The following is a 22,784-nucleotide window of genomic DNA, read 5'->3' as shown; positions in this document are numbered from 1 at the left end:
AGGGAGAGAGAGAAGTGGGAGAGAGGGAGAGAGAAGGAAGGAGGGAGGGAGAGAAAGAGATGGAGGGGGAGAAGAGAGAGCAAGAGGAGAGAGAGAAGGAGAGAGAGGAGAGGGAGAGAAAGGATGGAGAGAGAGAGAGAGAGATGGAGGAGAAAAAGGAGGGAGGGAGATGAAGGAGGGAGGGAGAGAAGGGGGAGAGAGGAGAGAGCAAGAGAAGGAGAGAGGGAAGGAGGGAGAGAGAGAGGGAGAGAAGGATGGAGAAGGAAGGAGGGAGGGAGATGAAGGAGGGAGGGAGAGAAGTGGGAGAGAGGGAGAGAGAAGGGGGAGGGAGAGAAAGAGATGGGGGGAGAGAGGAGAGAGCAAGAGAAGGAGAGAGGGAAGGAGGGAGAGAGAGAGGAGAGGGAGAGATGGAGGGAGGAGAAAAAGGAGGGAGATGAAGGAGGGAGGGAGAGAAGTGGGAGAGAGGGAAAGGGAGAGAGAAGGGAAGGGAGAGCAAGAGAAGGAGGGAGAGAGAGATAAGGATGGAGGGAGGGAGAGAGAGGATGGAGAGAGGGAGAGAGAAGGAAGGAGGGAGGGAGAGGAGTTGGGAGGGAGAGAAAGAGATGGAGGGGAGAGAGAGAGAGAAGGAGGGAGAGGAGTCGGCTTTGTGCTTTTGGGAAGCCTAGGTCAGAACAACCGTTTTGCTACTCCAAGAGGTCGCCCATTCAGATTGTACCCAGGCCTGTCCCTGCTTAGCTTCCAGGTTAGACAATCATATGATAGATCTGAACCTATATAACAAATTCCAGTGGACAAAGAAATGACAGTCGCATGAAACTAATTGTTTTCCAAATGTTTATTATTTTTGCTGGTTTCTGTCTCACCAGGATTCTATGTACATCTGAAAATATACAAACAACTAAAAACAACAGAAAAAAACTCTGCAGTTCTCCTAACAGGTTTCACAACATTTTGCAAAACAGAATATACAGCAAATTACAGGAAGAGACTTCACAGAACCTCGAAAAAGAAAGCCTCAAATGAAATTAAAGTCGCCCAGGCTACAGGCAACACATTAGAAATAAACCAGAATAGAAACAGACTTGTTTTCTGTTTGATAGGTTGCCGCCATTCACCGCCATTTTCACAAATGCGGCCAAATTACTTGGGACGAACCAGAAAGGAAACTAAAAAAAAATGTGTCGGTTTGCTTCTCTTCTTTTGAAGAAACGTCTTACTTGAACTGATTGTCGATGAGTGTCCCTTTCATTTTGGCCTTCTTGGCTTCCAGCTCGGCCTGGTCAAATTAAAAAAAAAAAAAACAGAAAAGGAAGCATTAAAGAATTAAGTCTTACTAACTCTTCTCTCTCGACAGAGGGTGAGGGATACGACATCGTCTCTCTCCGGTCTACAACACAGTCCTTTCAACTGTTCCAAGAAGGCTCCACACCCATTTGCACCACTCAGGTGACCCTGAGGACAGAGATAAACCTCCAAGTGCTCCAAGGATCCTCTAAAAGGATGGAAAAGACCAGCTGTCTGCAAGGAGTATCAATCCTTCCATTCCCCACCATCCAGTTAGAGCACCTTTGAGGCAATCATGACCTGGATGCCTGACAATCTCCACACACTTTTAGCTATACAATTTGGGATGAACACCCTTTGAATGGTATGGGAATGGCTTTCCAGATGAAAAATCTGCAGACTGCGGGAACCATTTGCACCACTCAGGTGACCCTGAGGACAGAGATAAACCTCCAAGTGGCCTCAACGACCCTCTAAAAGGATGCAAAGGACCAATCTGTTTGCAAGAAGTATAAATCCTTCCATTCCTCCCCTTCCATTCAGAGCTGAAGCTTCTTGGATGAGAAGTGAAATGTCTTCAAAGAAAAAAACCAAGAAAGTCCAGTTGCCTCTTGAAAAAAAAAAGCACCTTTGGGACAACCATGACCTGGATGGTTGAGAATTTCCATAAACTCTTTTATTAACGACTAGCTCATAATTGTCCGGGTATTTATTTATAGGGGGGAAATGTCCGGACCAAACGTAATTATTAATGTTTGATTTTTCCCCTTACCAGAGGGAGCCCCCTTGTGGAGTACTGTGAAGCCATGACCATGGCAACTCCACTGTGCTGTACAGTAGAATCCATTTTACGGTAGCACAGTAGAAGCCATCTTAAAGCACAACAGGCTGTATCCTAACAGAACACACACCCTGGGGGGAGGGTCTTAGCCCCACAGTGTTTTTTTTCAGGGAGTAAGTCATCTGTGTACCAAGTTTGGTTGAAACTGCTCGAGGCACTCCAGAGTTATGCTGAAACATACACACACATACAGAGCCATTTATATATATACAGAACAACTAGCCAGGTCATCCAGCTACAACACGTTGGTTCTTTCTGATCAATGGCTACTGCTTTGCTACACACACTTTTCATAGCATACAGCAAGACCAAAGTCCTCAGATCTCCAAGTATTTCAAGGCATGTTATTTAGAGAGAAGGTGTGTCTGTTCCCACCAGAATCTCTGGAACGTTGTTGCCTCAAACCTGTACAGGAAGTGTAGAAACGAGAGGATGAAAAATAGATACTCACCAGTTCTTGCAGTCTTCTCTTGCTCATGCCTTTCCTTTCCAGCTGCTTCTCGATCACTTTGGCATTTTGGGCATATGAATCAGCAATCTCTCGCTGAAAAATATTCCATATTAAGAAGGGATTAAGACTACAGGATGATAGTGCCAGCAGAAAAGAAACACGTCAAAAACAGGCTAGGATGAAAAATAAATAGCTCAATTGTATACACCACATTGGAGTAAGTCAATGTCTGTTAAATCCAACGGTCCCTAAAATCCAACGGTCCATTAAATCCAAATGATGCAATTAAATATCATTTGTGTCAATTGACACCAATTGGCATAATTGGTGTAATCACGTAACTGGTGTCATCATCGTAAATCTAACCGCCGTGATGCGTGAAACTAGGGTTTATGGCTTAGGTTTTCATATGAACTCAGCCGGTGGTTGGTTGTTGAATGGCCCCTCCCAGAAGAAATAAAAGAAGAGCGAAAGGGGAGTGGAGTTTGCAGGAGGCAATTAGTTCATTCCTGCATTCTTGCCAAGTATTGTGGCGTCTGAAAGATATCGGCCTGGCCACTCCCCGAGCCTGATAAAGGTCGGTAATTGAGAACTGTCTTGAAAGACTGTGGGAGGGGAAAGGCTTTGCTGGAGAGGAATTCACTGTAAATTGAATAAAAAGGGTTTATCGGGACGAGGACTCGGCTTCGTGCTCTCTGGGGAAGTCTAGGTGTCAGCCTCTGCTTTGCTGCTGCTTCGGCTGCCATTGAAATGGGGAGGGGGGGCATGGTATTTGGGAGGGGACTACTAATTGTGCTGGAGGAAGATTCTGGAGTTTCTGCTGCCTGTCTTACTGCGCATGCGGAGGAGGTTTCCCGCCAAGGCCAACGGCACCGACATTCCATCTTGGTGATGCCTTTCGAAGTTATCTCGCACCTGACACTTGGGAGAATTATGATTGGACTGTGACTGGGATGCCAAGGGGTGGGGAATGGGTTATTCTATATATCATTTGCTTTCGCGCCTAAATAATCAGTCTTCGCTTTGCTACGCTTCTGATCATTTATAATTAGTAAAAGTACACTTGATTTCTATCAATGGAGTCTCGTGGTTTTCTTTCCTGATTATCCAATGAAGGAGTGCTGACACTAGGTCAGAAAATCTATGGAAGACCTTACCGCTTCAATCTCTTCTTCTTCTTCATCAATAGTGGAGACGGTCACTGAGCTGAACTTGCCCATGTCCTTGGTCCTCTTGGTCATCATCACCTTGGAAGGAGAGAAGGTTATTTATTTATTTTTTTAAAAAAGAATGTTATGTGTGGTTGACACTTGGGGATTAGCAAATGTGAAAGATGACTACCGTATCCTTCACACGTCTGAAAAAAAAAGGCTGTTCTGAAATTTAATACTAAGAAAATGAAAAGCAGATTTGCTGTAGACCTCAGGTTTTTTGGGGGGGGGGGGGCTTTAAGAACAGGGACCATAATTTAGCAATAGCAATAGCAGTTAGACTTATATACCGCTTCATAGGGCTTTCAGCCCTCTCTAAGCGGTTTACAGAGTCAGCACATTGCCCCCACAGTCTGGGTCCTCATTTCACCCACCTCGGAAGGATGGAAGGCTGAGTCAACCCTGAGCTGGAGAACCGCCGAACTACAGCTAACAGTCAGCTGAAGTGGCCTGCAGTACTGCACCCTAACCACTGCACCACCTCGGCTCTTGCAGATCAACAGCTGTGTACAGATGTCCAACCTCCCCCCCTTTTTTATACAACTTGCAGAATTCCTTAAGAGTTGCATCACTAAATAAGCTGGGCAGCTGTGTCCCAGATTCCTTTAGGAAGCTAAAGATATTTAGCAGATTTAAAATGAATTCCAGCCATGCAATACCCAGAAAGTAGAGGGGGTGTGGGTGGGGAGAAATACCCCTTTACTTCCAAGACCTCAAGATTTATCATTCTGCTAATTTGTGGCCTTCAACCCTCAAAACTAGTGTTTTGTTTTGTTTTTTAAGTTTGGCTGATGACTAAGATGAATTAAATCAGGGGTCAGCAATCTTAAACACTCAAAGACCCACAAAGGTCATAACCGGAAGCCCCCCTCTCCCCAGTTCAACTCTAGAGCCGACCAGAAGTCCGGTTTCCCCACCATAGAGTCTCCTAGCGCAGCGTCCTTTTTCCTCTACCTGTCCTAACCGAAAGCCCTATCAATTGTGGAGCTGGCTGGAGACAGGGAGCTGCAGCAGAGGGATGAAAGAGCCACATGCGGCTCCAGAGCCACAGAATGCTGGCTCCTGAATTAGGTCAACTGAGGCTCACGGAGTTATGCTTTTGGGCCTAAGAAGAGGAAATTGAATTGAAGGACGCGTCCTCCGATAGAGCGAGCCAACTGGTAAATAACAAATTTACACATGAAGAGATTCCACCCCACCTCTTGCTCTCCCCACCAAAGACTTCCTGGAATAAGAAGAGCCTTGTGAGATCAGGTCAAGCAGATGCCACCAGGGAGCTGAGAAGTCCAATCAAGAAGACCTGCTGGAACTCCACAGCGGTTGGCAGCTCAAGGCATCCTGCCTACCCGATCTCCTCCCACGCTACACACCACAAGAGAAGTCTCTGTCTTTCTCTACCTTCTTAGGAGGTTCTTGCTTCTGTGTGTAGATGTTGGTCTTCCCAAAGCCTTGTCCAAATTTGACCACAGCACCATCCACAATGAACGTCACTGGAGCATTCTTCAGCTGGTGTTGGTAGAAAAGGAGTAGGCCGCACCTGGAAAGGAAGTGACCGCATGTTTTATTCCCTACCCCTAATAAACAAACAAACAGACTCCCTGAATTTGATATAGTAATAGCACTTAGACTTAGCACTTTACAGTGCTTTACAGCCCTCTCTAAGCGGTTTACACAGTCAGCATCTTACCCCCAACAATCTGGGTCCTCATTTTACCCACCTCGGAAGGATGGAAGGCCGAGTCAACCTTGAGCCTGGTGGGAATTGAACTGCCAAATGGCAGGCAGCTGGCAGGCAGCAGAAGTAGCCTGCAGTACTGCACTCTAACCACTGCGCCACCAAAGCTCACATCTTAGCTCACTTCACCTGCTAGGTTAAGCCTCAGAAGTTCATCTATAAGTTTATGGATGAATTGCAATCATTTCACCCTTCACTAATCTGAGCCTACAGTGGAGCCCAAGTTCCTCCCACAGTTAGGAAGTTCAGTTAGTAGAGAAGACACTCATCTGGGGATGCAGAGAAGTTTGCATTAGGGTCTTCTGGATGCCATCTTAACCACTACATCACACTAGATTTAGATCCCCTTATTTACTTATTTTTTTTACTTTGGAGAAATAGTTGGTTGCATTAGTGCACCAGATCACAATCACAATATTCTTTTATCACTGGAAATAAGATTTGTTGGCTGTTTTGGTCTTCTGAACACTTCTTCTCAAATCACTTACTTTCCACATTTTTTCCTGTATTGCCGTTCAATGCCTTCAGGTCTAGGTAGGGAAGAAAAATAGGTAAGTACGTATTACTTTGCTTAATCTTAGTTTGTTGCAAAAAAGTGAGTCATTTTTGCTTGGGATTTGATAGTCTGGGAAGCCATAAACCCTGGATGATAAACATATCATTTAAACTAAAATATTTTCCCATGCTAACTTATTTTTTCACGAGTGGCTCCTTTTAAAATGCAATTAAAATTATATTTTAACAAAGAAAGTAACGAATAACAACAGACGCTTCAGCCATTTTAATATTACATCTTTCTCTACAATAACAGACAATGAAGATGGGGACACCCCCTTCCAATATTTCAGATAAAATATGAGAATAGAATAGAATTGAATTGAATTCTTTCCAAGTGTGATTGGACACACAAGGAATCTGTTTTGGTGCATATGCTCTCAGTGTACATAAGGAGAATAAAATATATTAATCAAGAATAAAAAGATACAACCCTTTGTGATAGTCAAGATTACTAATAAGCTATCAAATCATACTAGTAAAGAAATAAAACAATATAAATTGAAAGATATAAGCAACATGGTTATAGTCATAAGTGGGAAGAGATAGATACTAGGAAGGAAGGGAAGAATAATAGTAATACAGTCTTAGCAAATTATTTGACAGTGTTGTGGGAATTAGTTGTCAATTAAGTTAAGTTGAAGAACTCCATCAAAAGCCAAGAGGTTGTTTCTGAAATTGTACAACTATGATTTTGGCCATGGCTATCTGGCCTCAGGCTGACTATCCCTGGCAATGGGGCTTTGTGAGGCCTTCCTACCTGCGCAGGTAAACATTTTCCTCTTCCTCCGTGTTACAGAATTTGTGGGCATGTTTGACCGCATCGATAACTCTGGCCCGATCCCGAGGTCTCATGGGCAGCTTCTCAAGTTGGCAATCTAGGGGAAAAAATCGTCATCATAATTTTTTAAAAACCTTCAGGGAAAACCAATCTTTGTTAAATCTGGCGATCAAGGCTGTAGGAAGTCCTTAGAAATCTAAAGCAATCAACTCTCACCCCAACATCAAATCAATATTCCAATCTGTTGGAATTCATTCCGGGTGTTTGTGTGCAGGGCAGTTTCTGCTGCCTGAAACACACATACACAGGGATGCAAAAACATCGCACCAGAAACATCTTTCTGGCCTAACGGTCAGGACTCACTATGCAGCCTCATGTAACAATGAAATATGTGAGCCAGCTACTCCCACACCTGCCCTTTCTCCCCACTATGCTGTGCTGTAACTTTCTATTCCCCCTCTCCCCCTCCCAATGCCATGCAGCTTGTAACCTTCTGTTCCCCCTTTGCCCACCCTTTGCCATGATGTGATTTTCTATTGGTTTATTTGTAGAATGCTGTGAACTTTTCATTAGTTTACTTGTGCCATGTGTGATTATATATGCCTTTTGATACGCTCCTTTTTGATGATGCTGTAACTAACTTTTTCTAATAAAAGAGCCCTTCGATGATCATTTGAAGCTTTAGCTCATCCTGAGGAATTTCGTCTGGTGTTTTCCTTTTGATTAGGCAAGGACACATGAGCAGCCCACCAGTGTGGCGACAACGCCGCACCAATCCCATTTTTTTAGTTATCAATCAGACTTCGATAGAAAACATCAAACCACCAAACATTTGATACCCCGAATCGCTTTCTAACATGGAAGCCATCATACAGATCTTAATTATAGTTTTCTTACAGCAGTCTATGTGGACAGTATTTGCCAACCTTTTTTTGAATTTTCAAAGGATTTGTTGACTCCAGAGCTCATTGTAAGAATAGAATAGAATTCTTTATTGGCCAAGTGTGGTTGGACCCACAAGGAATTTGTCTTTGGTGCACAAGTGTACATAAGGAGAATAAAATACATTCATCAAGAATAAAAAGATACAACACTTAATGATAGTCAAGGTTACTAATAAGCTATCAAATCGTACTAGGATTTGAAGCAGAACGATAGCCTTTTGGGGAAAAACTGTCCTTGTCTCTAGTTCAGTGTTTCTCAACCTTGGCGACTTTAAGTCCTGTGGACTTCAACTCCCAGAATTCCCCAGCCAGCACTGCTGCTCTAGTTGTTCTGGTGTGCAGTTCCCTATAGCGTCATTTTGAGGGTAGAAACAATTTATGTCGAGGATGGGAGATATTGTGTGTAGATATTTTCACAGCCCTCTTTTTTACTTGTGCAGTGTACAGGTTCTCAATGGAAGGCAGGTTGGTAGCCATTGCTTTTTTCTGCAGTTTCTAATTATCTGTTGAAGTCTGTTCCTCTTGTTTGGTTGATGAGCCAAACCAGACAGTTATGGAGGTGCAGACAACAGGCTCAATAATTCCTCCGTAGAACTGAATCAGCAGCTCTTTGGGCAGTTTGAGTTTGGGGGAGATATGAATACAAAAGGTACACCGATGTTACACCTATCCTCCGCGAGCTGCACTGGCTTCCCATCGGTCTCCGAATGCGCTTCAAGGTGCTGGTCATTACCTTTAAAGCCCTACATGGTTTAGGACCTGGATACCTACGGGACCGCCTCCTGCCACATACCTCCCAACGACCTATAAGATCTCACAGATTGGGCCTCCTTCGGGTACCGTCGACCGGGCAATGCTGGTTGGCGACTACTCGGGGGAGGTCTTTCTCTGTAGCTGCTCCGGCCCTGTGGAATGATCTCCCCGCAAAGATCCGGACCCTTCCCACTCTCTCGACCTTCCGTAAGGCCACTAAAACCTGGCTGTTCCGGCAGGCCTGGGGCTGTTGACCCCAAAGTATGGTCCAGCCCCACTTGGAGTGGAGTGCATGGTGTGTTTTGAAAACTATCTTTTCTTTCTTCTATTCCTTTTGATTTATTTGTATTGTTAGCCGCCCGGAGTCCTACGGGATTGGGCGGCATACAAATGTTATTAAACTTTGAAACTTTGAAGAAAACATTGAAAGCTCAGCTCTTGATTCAGGTCTCTCTTTCCATCCAAACCCTCCAATATTAGGGTAGTTAAGTTTATTTATTTGTTTTATTAAATGCATAAGCAGCTCACCTCACCAGTCAAAGCGACTCTGAGCAGCTATATATACCTTGCATTAGGTTGAAACGCCTCCCATGCTCATTCCCAAATCAGCTCAGGAGGCTGGTTGTTATTTGCCGGGTGGGGGTGGGGGGGGTAAACAGGACACCCACCCACCCTATTCAGAGGACTGCAATTCCCATCATCCCCCATCAGACACCTGGCAGGTAAGCTTCAGAACCCACCTGAAGCGTTTGGATTTCAACTCCCATCAGCCTCACCCTCGCGCCCCAACGGCGCGGAACTCGGCAACCGGCTCGGTTCTAACAGCCAGTGCGTAATAATGTCCAAAGTTTGGAGAGGGGCGCGGGGGGGGGGGGAAACCTTTTTGCGCCCTGGCCGAGGGGAAGGGAGGAAAGTCGGGGATGGGGATGGGGCCGCCGGGGGTCCCTTGCTTGGCTCACCCAAGACCAGCACCATCTGCCCGCAGAGGCAGTAATAGACGTGCAGCGGCTTCTCGCCATCGTCGTATTCCTCCCGGTCGCGCGTGTCGGAGCAGACCACGGAACGGGAGACCACTTTGGGCATGGCGGCGCCGCGCGATCGGGAGCGCTCCGCCTCTCCAAGCCGCTTCCTCGGCTGCTTGTAGCGGGGTCGGCTCCGCCTTCGACCCGGCCGGGGCTGGAACAGCTAGAGAGCCAGCCCCTCGCCCTGCTTTCCCCGGCTCCGTCCGCTCGCCTCGGCCGGCTGGTCCTTGCGCGCAAAGCGGGAGCGCGCAGAAGGCAGGCGCGGCTTCTTCGGGGGCGCAGGAGGGGCATGGGAACAGAGGTTTCGGGACCCCCAAACGCTCCATTCCCACGACCGATGATGCGCCCCCCCAACCTTGATTGATGTCGTGATTCCCCACTATTGTTGCCTAATCTCGTGACTTGCTTCAAGAAGATTAAAACGGTTCTGGCTGGGAACCATGGGGGTGGATGTCCCAAAGATGCCTCCCCCGCCAAAGGCAACTTCAAAAAATAATAATAATCCAGTTGCCTTTTGGAAAAAGCACCTTTGGGATAAGTAGGATCTGGAGGATGTTGGCTAATCTTACTTGCTCAAAGAGGATGACATCTTCCTTGAAAGGGTTCTGGCTGGGAACCATGGGGGTGGATGTCCCAAAGGTGGTTTACTCCCCCCCCCCCAAAAAGGCAACTTCAAAAAAAAAAACCCAGTCGCCTTTTGGAAAAAGCACCTTGGGGATACCTGTGACCTGGATGATTGAGAATCTTCTGTATACCTGGGAGTTGTTCATGAGCATGTGAGCAGCCTGTAGCACTTTTGAAGGGAGAATGCTCAGCGGAGGTGTAAGCCAACGTGAGCATCTCCTTGGAGGGGCTTGTATGTTTTAAGACAGCAAGGGATTTTGACTCCCCTGGTATTGAATAAAGCTACCCACGGTTTTACAAATGAAAATGTTTGATGGTAATTCAGGAGTCCTGTTGATTTTTCTTTTTTAAGTCTACAGGAAAAATCGGCTTGGTTTTTGGATGATATGTTTCCACTCCTTGTGGTGGCCAGGCTGCAGCACTGAACATACCTTGAATCATTAACACGGCCCGACATGCATGTCTCATCTGCACTTAAAATAATAATTGAGAGTGACAGTGTGAATTGTTTCTTGGCCCAGCAACATCTTGACTGTTTTTAGACACGGAAGGGGAGGTTTATTATCACTGCAAATTTCTCTCTTTCTGCACAGATACTTAATCTTCCATTTGTTTGGCCTCTCCAGGAATGATTCTTGAGCATTGTGGGTTTAAGCCTTCACAATGTACTTAATCTACATTATTCATTTCGGGAATGTACACAATACTCTGCACCAAAAACTAACAAGGCTGAGATTATGTGCTAGAAAAACCACAACAGATTGGAGAAGGTTGTGTGGATGGATATAGCCAACTAGGTTTGTAGCGGAGCTGTGTGTGTGTGTGTTTGAGATAACTTGGCCATCGAAGTATGCATTAAAGTGTTGCAATAATAAAAGTAGAGAAGTGCGTAGGAAATAATAGATTGAATAGGTGCTGTCTTTAGCTGCTCAAGAAGTCTCTACATCAATAGAGAAGTATTGAAGATATAAAAGGATTAATAGCTTCCGAACTATCCTTCAGGCAAGTGATAACAGAAGATCAAAACCAATTAAGTACCTAAACAAAGGTTGGGTTCACACAACCTGCTCAATAACACTTTTTCTTAACCTCTATTGGGAGATTAATCCACTAATTGCCTAGTTCACCTACTATACTGTATTGCTTTAATCCAGTGTTTTTCAACTATGGTAACTTTAAGATGTGTGGACTTCAATTCCCATAATTCTGCAGTCAGCCTGTATTATTGATTGCTTATTTAGTATCTTATGATTATCACTAAGTGTTGTATCTTATAATTCTTGATGAATGTATTTTTTTATGTACACTGACAGCTTATGCACCAAAGACAAATTCCTTGTATGTCCAATCACACGTGGCCAATAAAATATTCTATTCTATTCTATTCTATTCTATTCTATTCTATTCTATTCTATTCTATTCTATTCTATTCTATGGAATTCTGGGATTGGAAGCCCACAGTTGCCAAGTGTGAGTTAACCCTGCTTTCATCAAGGGATGGCAAACTGCTTTGACCGAGGCCAGTGGTGTGACGTGTGAACCCAATTTCAATCATTGTTTCGAGTCACTGAGCCCAGGAGGGGCGGGGGGCTTATTTTGGTGTAACACCAACAGGCTGACCGCATAGCTTTCAAATTAACGCTCCGCCCACAAGCGGGGACAGCTGATTCTACCAACCAATAGAAAAGACGGGGGGGGATGTAACCGAACGGGAGAAAAATGGTTTCTCCCAGTAATCTCCCCCTCGCGTTTTTTTTTCCTCCCCGCATTAGTCTCGCCTAGAAATGCTCGGACTCAAGCGTCATCCTGAATGGTATCGCCCTGCCTTTTCGAAGCGCCGCCCCTTTCTTTCCCCCTCCTCGCGCGGGCGCGAGTGGTACATCCCCGGCGTGACTCGGCGGCTGCGCGCGTAGCGCCGCCTCCTTCTGTTTTCTCAATTCACCCCCCTCTGCAAGGGCAGTGGTGCGGTCCGGCATTGGCCAGCAGCCTCGGCCGGGCGCGTTGTCAAGGGCCTCCTTCCTCGCACCCACCCCCCATTGTTGAGGCACAAGTGGAAGAGGCCGCCTCCGCTCGGAACCCAGCCGCCGCCTCTGCTGCCGCCGCCGCCGCGAGTGCCCCCCGCCCCTCTTCCCGCTAGTGTATGAGGGATTCATAACCGCGAGCCGTCCCCGCCCGCCATGTCCACGCCGGCCCGGAGGCGCCTCATGCGGGACTTCAAGAGGTAAAAACCGTCCGGGAAGAGCCGCTGAGCCGGGGGGTGGGGGGAAGCAGCGCAGCGGAGGGAAAGAGGTGAGGCGATCCAACATGGCGGCGGAGGATGGAAGCGCTACGCTACTGGCGTATCGGCCGTCGAGATTAGGGCGAGTTACGCCGTTGGCACAAGCGGAGCGAAATTGTCCCCCCCCCTCGCCCGTTCCTGCCTCCCATCAGGGCTTTATTTTTAACCCTTTCCTTGCCTGCTTCCCCCACCCCAAAACAGGCTTCAGGAGGATCCCCCGGCCGGAGTGAGCGGAGCCCCCTCGGAGAACAACATCATGGTGTGGAATGCCGTCATCTTTGGGTGAGTCCCCCCCCCCCAAATCATCCTCCTCTTCCTCATCCCCCATCCGGGAAGGCTTTTTGCACCCCGCATCTCTGCTCCCCATCTCCAGGAGGAACAAGGAAGCGCTTCCTGGATGATCCCCCCCTCCTGTGCAAACACCGCCCCCCTACTTTGGTTTTCCAAAATTGCAAAAGGGTTGTTTAAAAAAGGGGGGGCAATTGGCAGATTTGCTGGGAATGATTGGCCCCAGGTTTAATTCTGTTCCCCCCCCCCAACGGTTGCAAGCCCTCCCCCCATTTTTTTGCACCCAGCATCTCTGCTCCCCATCTCCAGGAGGAACAAGGAAGCATTTCCTGGAAGATCCCCCTGGAAGATGTGTGCACACATGCACAAACACACCTACTGTGGCTTTTCAAGATTGCAAATGGGCTGTTTATTTTTTAAAGAAACAAATAAAGCATTGGCAGATTCTCCACCTAAAAGGCTGGGAATGGCTGGCCCTGGGTTTAATTCTGCTCCCCTCCCCCCAGCCCAGTTCTGCAGTGGAAGTGGAAAGTTGTGGGGGTTTAGCCTTGCAGAAGGCAGCTCTGCTGCCCCCCCACCTGATGAATAGGCTGAAGGAGGCTAGAAAACCCACCCACCCCCATTTCTGTTCTGGAAAAAGGAAGGAGGAGAACTGGTTTTAATTTACAGGAAAGGTGGAGGTTTTTTTTTAAAGGGGTGCTTGGTACTCTGTGAGCTTGCTGGTTTTCTTGCAGATGTTTCATGACCCAGCTAGGCAATGCCATCGGTGCTTAGAAAGGAGAGGAGTGTGGAGAGAGGAGGAGAAAAAGGACTAGGGGGGTCCTTACTGGTCTCTGAGCTTGGTTGTTTTCTTGCAGGCGTTTCATGATCCAAACCACGTAACATCATCAGTGCTACATCATCAGTTACCTAGTTTAATGAACCATCTGCAAGGAAACAACCAAGCTCAGAGAGCACCAAGGACCTCACAGTCCTCCTCCCCTCTGCACACCCCTCTCCCTTCTAGCACTGATGATGTTGCCCAGTTGGGTCATGAAACATCTGCAAGAAAACAAGCAAGGTCAGAGAGCACCCAGGATCCTTCATTTCAACCCTGAGCTACAAATATCATTGGCTTTTGTTAAGCTAAAACGCCACTCCCCACAAAATAAGTGCAGTTGATCTGCAGAAATTTCTTAGATAAAGGATGCCCCCGCCCCTTTCAAGAGGGAAGCCAGGCAGTCATTTATGAGGGTTGCTGCAGGATTCTACAATCATCCGTCTCTTCCCTGGGTTAGCAGGAGAAAATCGAGCGGCCTGTTATTCCAAGGGCTGTGGTGGGTGGGAGCTGTAAAAAAATTGTTCAGAGGGTCCTAGATTCCTTTTCACAATTGGGGGGGGGGGAATCTATTGTATTGCTATTCTAGCCAGTATGCCATGGCTGTTCGGTCTTGCATGAAGGGACAGCAGGGTTTCAGTTCATTAACATGTTGGGGAAGGTTAAGAACTTAAGATGATTAGGATCTACAGAAGGCATAGGCTAAGCACGTTGGTGCTCTTTCCTAGCCTCTTGCTATTCAGTTGGCCAGAGCTGATAGACTTTGAGAATGTAGGACATTCAGAGGAACCCAGTTTTCCTTCCCTACATTCAGATCATCAACACTCTAATTACTGTCCTTACCACTTGCCAGGCGTTTTAACTCTCTGCTTTCATCAATGGGAATATCGTTCTCTTGGCCCAGTTTTTACTTCTCTGTGATGATAGTCTAGTCATTCCACTGGCTGTTGGTTTTTTTCTTTCTTCCCCCAGACATCTCAAAATTGTACTTCCCTTCATTCAAATTGTTTGATAGGCGCCCACTTTGGATCCATAATGTATTGCTCACTTCCAGGAGAGAGATTTGCAAAGGCAGAAATAATTGTAATTGATGATAACATAATAGGACACATCCAGATAGTGGCTGGCAGTTGTTCTGTTTTTCTTTTTGTTGTTGTTGTTTAAAAGAAATAATAGCATATTCTGGTAAGGTAGAATGGCAGGGTGTGTGTTGAGAAACTGTTATTAGTGGTGGCTGGAGTTATTTTAATTAAAAATAATCATTATTGTTATTCTGACAACCAGTTCCTTGGTCTCTTGAAAGAATATCAGGCCATTGGAATGAATGAAGACTGTCTGGGAAAGCTTTCCTACATATTTATAAATACTTTGTAAAATACACCCCCCCCCCCCCAAAAAAAAAGGAGAGATAACCATGGCATCTCAGCGGCTTTGGTGCAATCTGAAAGAAATTCCTCCAAATTCATTTGCTTGCTTATCTAATCCAAGACTGATAGGCAGGAAAGAGTGATCCCTGCCTCAAATCCTCAGCATGGATTCCTTTTCTCTCCATCCCCAAATGGTCCCACAAGTGTAATTTCCTTGTGTGTGTTTATCACACCTGCTCCAAAAATTTTCCAGAGCGGATATTGCACACCGCATCCCCGCCTCTTGAAACTGCAAATGACCATGAGGAAACCAAGATTGATAGGCGGGGAAGAGTGATCCCTGCCTCAAATCTTCAGCCTAACCCTAACCAACCTTCATGGTTGCGATCCTTGCCCTAACTAGAATCCCAAGTGGAAAAACCTTAATCAATAAATGGATTTTAGCTCATCCTTTTACAGTAATTGTTACCCTGGCTGGTGTGACCTGTTTTTGATACAGTGTGGTTGGCGTTTCCTTTTTCAAATTGTCTCTGGATCGGAGCCGGTTCACTTTCCTCCTTGGCTCTGTTGTGTTTGACTTCAAGCGAGCTCCAGGAAATCTAGGTCTGAAAGGAGTCCTTCGGGATTGGGCGGCATATAAATGTGGTTAATAAATAAGTAAATAAGGGCAGTTTTTCTGCCTTTCTCCTTCTTTGACCTCTAGATAGGTTGGTATTCCTCTGCTCAATGCAGTTGGAGGTTTCTCAGGATTGACGGTGGCAGCCTGTCCAGAGAAGTCCCAGTGTTTGAATGGGCAAAATGCTGTTTTAGGATGGTCCGTTGCAGTTCGTGCTTTTCTAGGGTACCTGAGGACGGAGCAGTTGCTTTTGTGTGCGTCCTTCCTTTCTTCCCTCTGCGTCTGCCTCCTCTTCTGCCAGCATTATAGGACGAGCCTCCTCCGGACATGGGTCACTGCACCGTAGCTGTGACATACCTTATTCTCGGTATCGACACAGCTTTGAGGTTGGCTCACATCTTGCAAAGACTCAGGATTCTCACCAGCATTTGTGTGGGCTTCTTTGTAGGGGTGGGGTGGGGGTGTCAATTGCTCCAGCTGAGTGGTGAACAGTCTGATCTCTTCATCTCTTTCCATGACTCCTAGCAGCCTGCTGGCATATAGAAGGGACGACAGGCAAGCTGCGATGGTTGCTATTCGGTTATGAACTTCTAAAAATTTCTAAGAGCTCGTGCCACGGAAGCCGCATGCTTGGGGCTTCATCTCCAGTATCAAGATCAGGGGTGACTGGGGTGAGAGATAGCAGCAAAGAGAGAGGGAGGGGGGGGAGGGAGAGAGGAGAGGAAGAGAGGAGAGAAGAGAGGAGAGAGAGAGAGAAAGAGAGAGAAAGAAGAGAGAGAAAGAAAGAGAAAGAAAGAAAGCTCTATACTGGTTGTAACTCAACAATATCGCCTAGGTTTCCTTCTTCCCCTGAAGCCTTTTGAGTTGAGCTTAGTTGGAGTCCTGTTTTTGGGAAAGGAGGGGGTGCAACGTGTCCTTTTTTAAAAAGCTGACTCCTCTAAGTGTAATCTATGACCTGCGAGATCTTGACAATCCTTTTCTTTTCCAGGCCAGAGGGAACCCCGTTTGAGGATGGTAAGTCTTTTTTGAAACTACCTTAAGAGATTCTTTATGTAATTCTTGATGTGGATGTCAACGCCCGCCTTGATCAGTCCTAGAATCCCACATCGGAATTTTGGGGGGCAGGAAAGCATTCCGGTGCTTACTAGATATGGAGATACCTCAATCAGAATGCTCTCTCTCAGAAGCTTTGCCTCACGTGACACTGTTCTCCACCTATTGGGTTGATCCCATGAGTGTCAACGCCCTCTTTGCTCGTTCCCTTTTGACCCCCGTGTATTTAAAATTATTTTCCATTCTGATAAGATTCCATTCAGTCCTGAATAGCCTTGGCCTTCCCTCCCAAGACTTGGCTGTTGCTTTGGTTCCTTATCAGCGTGATAATGGTTCAAAGGCTGTCTGCGTCCTTTTGGTTATTTTATTTAATTGCATTTATTTAATTGTATTCCACTGTTATTATTTTTACAAGTAAGTCAAGGGGGTGAACTTATACACCACACCTTCCTCCTATTCTCCTCGCCATAACCCTGTGAGCTAGCTAGGAGAGAGAGGGTGACTGATCCCAAGGTCACCCAGTTGGCTTTTATGATTAGGCGGGACTCAAACTCAACGGTCTCTTGGTGATTGGCCCAAAATGATACCGCCAGCTTTCACGGCTAAGGCGGGACTTGAACTCACTGCCTCCTGGTTTCTAGCCTGGTGGCCTTACCTGATCGACCAAACTAGACTCTCTACTGAAAATGATTCTACTGTGGCTTACGCTTACAGTGGCTTTTTAGAACTTACTTGAAGGTATTCATAGTTGTGTTGTTTAATTTTATGGCACTCTTTTTCTCAGATCTTTCAAAAACCACCTTTACTGCACCACCTTTAACCTTGCCTTGGTGTATTTAGAGTCACGTGCATGTTTTTAAAAAACCATGCTTGTTTTCCCCTTTGGCCTTCTACCTACTTCCTTTGCCACCTCCTGAGTTCAGTTATAAAAGCTGCAGTTTGTTCCCTTCTTTGTGTGATGAGTTGTGCAACAATTTCACAGCCGGTTTCTCTCTCTCTGTCTGGTTTCAGATTCTCTTCCTTGCAAGGGAACGGTTGGAGTTTTCTGATTTATTATGGACCGATAAGAAAGGCAGGGACAATTTAAACCCACCTGTGAATATGATGTCATTAAACTGTCCCCCCTCCCCTTTCTCAATTATAGGAACATTCAAGCTTACCATAGAGTTCACGGAAGAATATCCAAACAAGCCTCCCACTGTCAGATTTGTGTCTAAGATGTTTCATCCGAATGGTACGTAGCTTTCTTTTAACAGACTACAGTTTGTATAAAAGAGCTGGGACTGTGGAAGAAATGGGAGCCCGTATTTGCAGTTTGAGAGAAGCTAGCTTATAAAATCTAGCATTCCTGCACGAGTGCCTTTAGAGGTATCTGTAATGCTGCAGCATAGTGACCTGAAGGTGTTAATATAGAGATTCATCTCAATCATATTATTAAGAAGATAAGAGATTCTGGTTAAACAGCACCCAGTACAGAAGAGTGTATTGTTCCTTCACGGAGGACATGAAGTCAACAATTACTGACGTTGCTGGAAAATGTTTTTGAGGCGCCCTAAGATAATCCGCTTTCGTAAAAGGGAAGTTGAATATAAGGTGTTCCTCTCGGTGATAGAACAAGCGTGAATTTGAGGGATCCTCCGGCATTTTAAAAAACCAAACACGTTTATTGTTTACATTTTGAAGTCTGACCTCTTCACAAAATAGATTTGTGGACAAGGAATCTAGGAAGATCAAGAGTTCTCTCTGGATCTCCGTTGTCCGTGTCGATTAGGTTGGTATGGGCTACAGAATCATTGCCTCAAATCTTGGCCTCCCATCGGTTTAGGGACAGGTAGATTGTCAACTCCTCGTAATTATATGGTTTCAGCTGTGGGATTCCTGGGTGTTTGATACACCGCTGAAAATCAAAGAGAGCCGGTAGAATCCTATAATGAAGAGAGAAGTGAATATTTACAAGAGGTAGCTTGATGGCTATAATTATGTGTTATTAGATTTCCATAGATCTTTGAAAGGATATGCGGGCCTTAATCCTCTTTTCCCATTGTAAAAACCCACGCATTCTCCTTTTAGTCTATGCAGATGGTAGTATATGTCTGGATATCCTTCAAAACCGTTGGAGCCCTACCTACGATGTGTCATCCATCTTAACCTCCATACAGGTAACGTGGGTTGTTTGCTTGTACTTTTCGAAGCTCCCTTGGATGGTCCTCGCAGGGGCTGTGCAATTCAGTTAATTGGGTGCACCCTTCCAGTGTCATTTGGAATTCAAAGTAATTGGCTGAGATAACTGGCCCCCGTTGGGCTGGTTTCTAAGCCAATTTAATGAAAAAAAAATGATAATCAAAAAGTTTTGTTGGGAGGAGGCTAAAATTTGGTAGCTTTGGAATCAATAAGCCCATGGGTGCATGACGGTAGGCATTCAGTGCTTCAAGGAGCTTAGTGCATTGTTTTGACTCCCCGAAAAGGAGCTATGTAGAAAATGTCCCTTTTTTTGAGAGGCATCCGGACTTTGTTATTTCTTTGAAGAGGTTTCGCTTCTTGCCCAAGAAGCTTCTTCAGCTCTGACTGGATGGTGGGGAAGGGAAGGGTTTATACTCCTTGCAGACAGCTGGTCATTTGCATCATTTTAGAGGCTCCCTCACCCTGAAGACACAGAAAAAACCTCCAAGTGCTTTAACGACCCTCAAAAAGCATGCAAATGACCAGCTGTTTGCAAAGGGGTATCAATCCTTCCATCCAGTCCGAGCTGAAGAAGCTTCTTGGATGAGAAGCGAAACGACTTCAAAGCAAAAAAGAAGAAAGTCCCGTTTCTTCTTGGGGGAAAAAAAAAGCACCTTTGGGACAACCATGACTTGGGAGGAACTGGGAATTGCCTCAGATGTATTGCATAAAATCTTATTTTAAATCAGTAGATGAGCTGGTGAAATGTGGCTTTGAATAGATTGCAAATTCTTTAGCCTGGTTTCTGCAAATTTCTGCTGTGAACATGAGTACAAGATAGTCCTCAAGTTTATTGACCGTTCAGCTACACTGGCGCTGAAAAAAGTGACTTATGACCGTTTTTCACACTTACCGTCATTGTAGCATCCCCATGGTCATGTGATCAAAATTTAGATGTTTGGCACCTGGTTCATATTTACGTCCTGCGTATTTATGCGATCAACCTCTGCTACCTTCTGACAAGCAGTGTCAGTGGGGAATCCAGATACACTTAACAACCATGTGACTTAACTTAAGCAGTGCCATGATTCACTTAACAACCATGCCAAGAAAAGCCTTAAATTGGAGCAAAACTCCCTTCACAAATGTTTCACTTTAGTGGCCTAAATTTTGGGGGGATCCCTGTATGGTCGTAACTCGAAGAACTGCCTGCACTTGATCGCAATAGCAAATCTTCTGGTGCCCAGAGAGAGAGAGATAAATTAGCCTTAAAACATTTGTTTTATGCCAATCTGGCTGCGTTAAAAGTGGTGGCATAGGTTGAAAATTTAAAAGGGGGGGTATTAAAAGCATCCCGGGAGTATTCTTAACGCACCTCCAGCACATGGATTTTTAACTATGTCCGTGCTCAGTATTGGCGTGAATCCTGATCAAGGCTGACCATCTTTTTTCTTTTCTTCCCCCCCCCCCTCTTCCAAAAACAGTCTTTACTGGATGAGCCTAACCCAAACAGCCCGGCAAACAGCCAAGCGGCTCAGCTATACCAGGAGAATAAGCGGGAATACGAAAAGCGAGTTTCTGCCATAGTAGAACAGAGCTGGCGTGACTGTTGACCTTGGCTGATGCAAATGAACACTCTGATGAGGAAAATATATGTATGAAGTGTCTGAGTCCACCATCACCACCACCACCACCTCCTCCTCCTCCTCCTCTTCCTCCTCCTCCTCGCATCACTGCATTTACTCGGAAAGCAAAACTTAGCTGCCTGTGCCGTTGCCAACTTCCCTCGCTGGATCTTTCTTTTTTCTCTTTGGACATCAGAAAAAAAAAAAACCCGCACCACCCACCCCTATCCTTTCTCCCTCCGCCTTCTCCCTTGAGGTCAAATGTACTGTACTTGGGTTACTTGTTAAAAGAATGACTGGGGCTGGATTTCCACTTCCTGTGGGGTTGGGGGGTGGGTGTCTACCATCGCCAGTCTTAGGGGCAGTATTGTGCTTTTTTTCTCCCTTCCCCTCCCCCCTTGTAGTGTACACTTAAGCTTTTAATTGTAATTGTGTTATACACAGTGCCGCTTACGTGTATCTTGATTCAAAAGAGAGAGAACGCAAAAAAAAAAGGATGTTTATATACAATATACATTTTTAACTATGACTTGAGTTGCTAATCTGTCCGAAGCTGATCATTTAACCGCTGGTTTCAACGTCACGACATCTGTGAGTATTTTATGGAAGAAAGGGGGGGGGGGGACACTTATTTTTTTTCCCCCTTCACGGGGGTGCTGCTTTTCCATTTTGCCCTCCCAAGCTTCCCTTTCAGCTGCGTGGGGGTTTGCAAAAAATGATTTCTAAGTCAAGCTAAGGGAGTGGGGGCGGGTGGGTAGGTGCAGAGGGCCAACCCCTGCTTTTATGGGTCCGGGTGCAAGGTGATTTGATTGGCGTTACGCGTGGACGTAAACATGGTGACAGGCTTTCCGTAGCACTTTCAAAAGGTGCTCAAAACGGCTTTTAAAGTCACGCTTTGAGTAGCGTTGTGGGGCGAGTACAGGAGTCGAGAGTTGATGGTTAAACGGGTGTGTAAGGGCAAACTTCAAATGCTTCCCCCTTCTATGATTTTTAATTTCTACCTCTTAACTTAGGGAAAGGGGGAGGGAGAAGGAAATGAGATTGTTATGGCTTTGCTCACTGTTTGGGAGAAAAGGAAGGGGGGAAAGATTGCAAATGCTACTGCAGCATGTGTCTATTCTCTGTTCCCTTCTTCCTTGCCTTCCCTCTACCTGATTTACAGGGTTGTTTCACAGTTGGGGTTTTGTGTGCGCGCGCGTGTGTGTGTATGTGTGTGAAGCAGAATTTGTACTTTAATCAGCAGTGTGGGAGGAGACCAGTCGGTGGGATTTTGTCCGCTCTACCAGTGTCTTCTATGTATACATGAACTCTGGAGTACAACTTTGCACAAGTAACCCATGTAAGAAACTGTACATTTTTCAATTACTTGTAAATAAATGTGTAACCGAAAATGCTTAATTGTTGAAAGAAGACAACGTGCATCCCTTTTACATTTGACTAGAAACAAGTTGATCTTGCAAATCGAGGGACCGTTTCATAAGGCCGATGCCTCATTAGACCAAATGTTTCCCCCCCTCTCTAGATTCTGGTTGTAGATAAAAAAGAACACGCACTACACTTCCAGGAATGCTTACGGCTAATTATGTAACTTAAGGGTGGTTTATAGTTAATTTCTGCAGCATCTCACAAACTCTTAGCTGAGATAAAGCGGGAGAAATAGTAAATGGTTTTAAGCACATTTTGTTTCCGTTACGTCCCTTACTGCAACAGGTAAAACAGGCTAGCGGCAGGGGTCAGCAAACTGGCTCTGGAGCTGCATGTGGTTCTTTCATCCCTGCTGCTGCTGCTGTCAGCACCACAATTGATAGGGATTTCCGTTAGGGGCAGGTAGAGGAAAAAGAATGCCCCGCCAGGAGGAGAGACTATGGTGGGGTAACTGAACTTCCGGTTGGCTCCAGAATTGAATGGGGGCCTTCCGTTTAGGTCCTTTGCGGCTCTTTTGAGTGTTTAAGGTTGCTGACCCCTGGGCTGGCGTGTCTTTGCCTTTCGTAGCAAGCTGGGACATCCTTTAAAAGACTTGTTTCTTGATTGTTGTTTTTTTAAAGGAAAATTGGGTGTCTCTACTACCGCCACAATGCCTTGTGTTTTCCAGCCACCTGTCTTTAAACCCCCTGCAGATGCTTATAAGTTACAAAGGAAAGAGCGGGCATGCACACCATTGGCAAGACCCAAGAGTTTTGCACAGGTGAAATAATATTGTAAATAAGATGAATTCGCCTCACCCAACCTCTGCCAGGCCTGGATGTTAGATGAATGAGAAGTTCATTTACAAGCCAATTTACACCTGGAGATCAAGGGAGATTGAGCAATAGTTAAGATCTTGTGTTCCAAGCCTTTGTGTGAAACACATACGCACACACAATAGAGCTGTGTAGTCTT

General features: G+C 45.7%; 2 protein-coding genes across 2 annotated transcripts; one reads left to right on the top strand and one right to left on the bottom strand.

Annotated features, from left to right (window-relative positions):
• Positions 1–820: 820 nt before the first annotated feature.
• C12HXorf56 (chromosome 12 CXorf56 homolog) lies at positions 821–9,707 on the bottom strand. Its single transcript, XM_032228684.1, has 7 exons — positions 9,515–9,707; positions 6,838–6,955; positions 6,011–6,052; positions 5,186–5,324; positions 3,734–3,823; positions 2,577–2,669; positions 821–1,276 (listed from the first exon to the last, which is right to left on the bottom strand). The coding sequence occupies exons 1-7, from the start codon at positions 9,636–9,638 to the stop codon at positions 1,214–1,216; spliced, it is 669 nt and encodes a 222-aa protein (XP_032084575.1). The 5' UTR covers positions 9,639–9,707; the 3' UTR covers positions 821–1,213.
• A 2,372-nt stretch (positions 9,708–12,079) lies between these two features.
• UBE2A (ubiquitin conjugating enzyme E2 A) lies at positions 12,080–21,796 on the top strand. Its single transcript, XM_032228060.1, has 6 exons — positions 12,080–12,422; positions 12,681–12,761; positions 16,556–16,581; positions 17,765–17,854; positions 18,691–18,779; positions 20,265–21,796. Exons 1-6 carry the CDS (start codon positions 12,379–12,381, stop codon positions 20,391–20,393), a joined length of 459 nt encoding a protein of 152 aa, XP_032083951.1. The 5' UTR covers positions 12,080–12,378; the 3' UTR covers positions 20,394–21,796.
• The last annotated feature ends 988 nt before the right edge of the window (positions 21,797–22,784 follow it).

The sequence above is a fragment of the Thamnophis elegans genome, chromosome 12 (assembly GCF_009769535.1).
Source record: "Thamnophis elegans isolate rThaEle1 chromosome 12, rThaEle1.pri, whole genome shotgun sequence".
In the NCBI taxonomy this organism is placed as follows: Eukaryota; Metazoa; Chordata; class Lepidosauria; order Squamata; family Colubridae; genus Thamnophis; species Thamnophis elegans.
The sequence above is the reverse complement of the archived record's forward strand: the minus strand, read 5'-3'. Positions and strand labels throughout refer to the sequence as shown.

What these genes read in the sequence shown, in the direction of transcription:
- C12HXorf56 (XM_032228684.1), bottom strand. Translation starts at nt 9,638, where the DNA reads ATGCCCAAAGTGGTCTCCCGTTCCGTGGTCTGCTCCGACACGCGCGAC. An exon ending in GCAGATGGTGCTGGTCTTGG is followed by an intron (nt 6,956 to 9,514) that starts GTGAGCCAAGCA and finishes TTTTTCCCCTAG; the next exon opens with ATTGCCAACTTGAGAAGCTG. An exon ending in AGCAAGAACCTCCTAAGAAG is followed by an intron (nt 3,824 to 5,185) that starts GTAGAGAAAGAC and finishes TCTCCTTCCAAG; the next exon opens with GTGATGATGACCAAGAGGAC.
- UBE2A (XM_032228060.1), top strand. Translation starts at nt 12,379, where the DNA reads ATGTCCACGCCGGCCCGGAGGCGCCTCATGCGGGACTTCAAGAG. An exon ending in TGGAATGCCGTCATCTTTGG is followed by an intron (nt 12,762 to 16,555) that starts GTGAGTCCCCCC and finishes TTTCTTTTCCAG; the next exon opens with GCCAGAGGGAACCCCGTTTG. An exon ending in CCATCTTAACCTCCATACAG is followed by an intron (nt 18,780 to 20,264) that starts GTAACGTGGGTT and finishes TTCCAAAAACAG; the next exon opens with TCTTTACTGGATGAGCCTAA.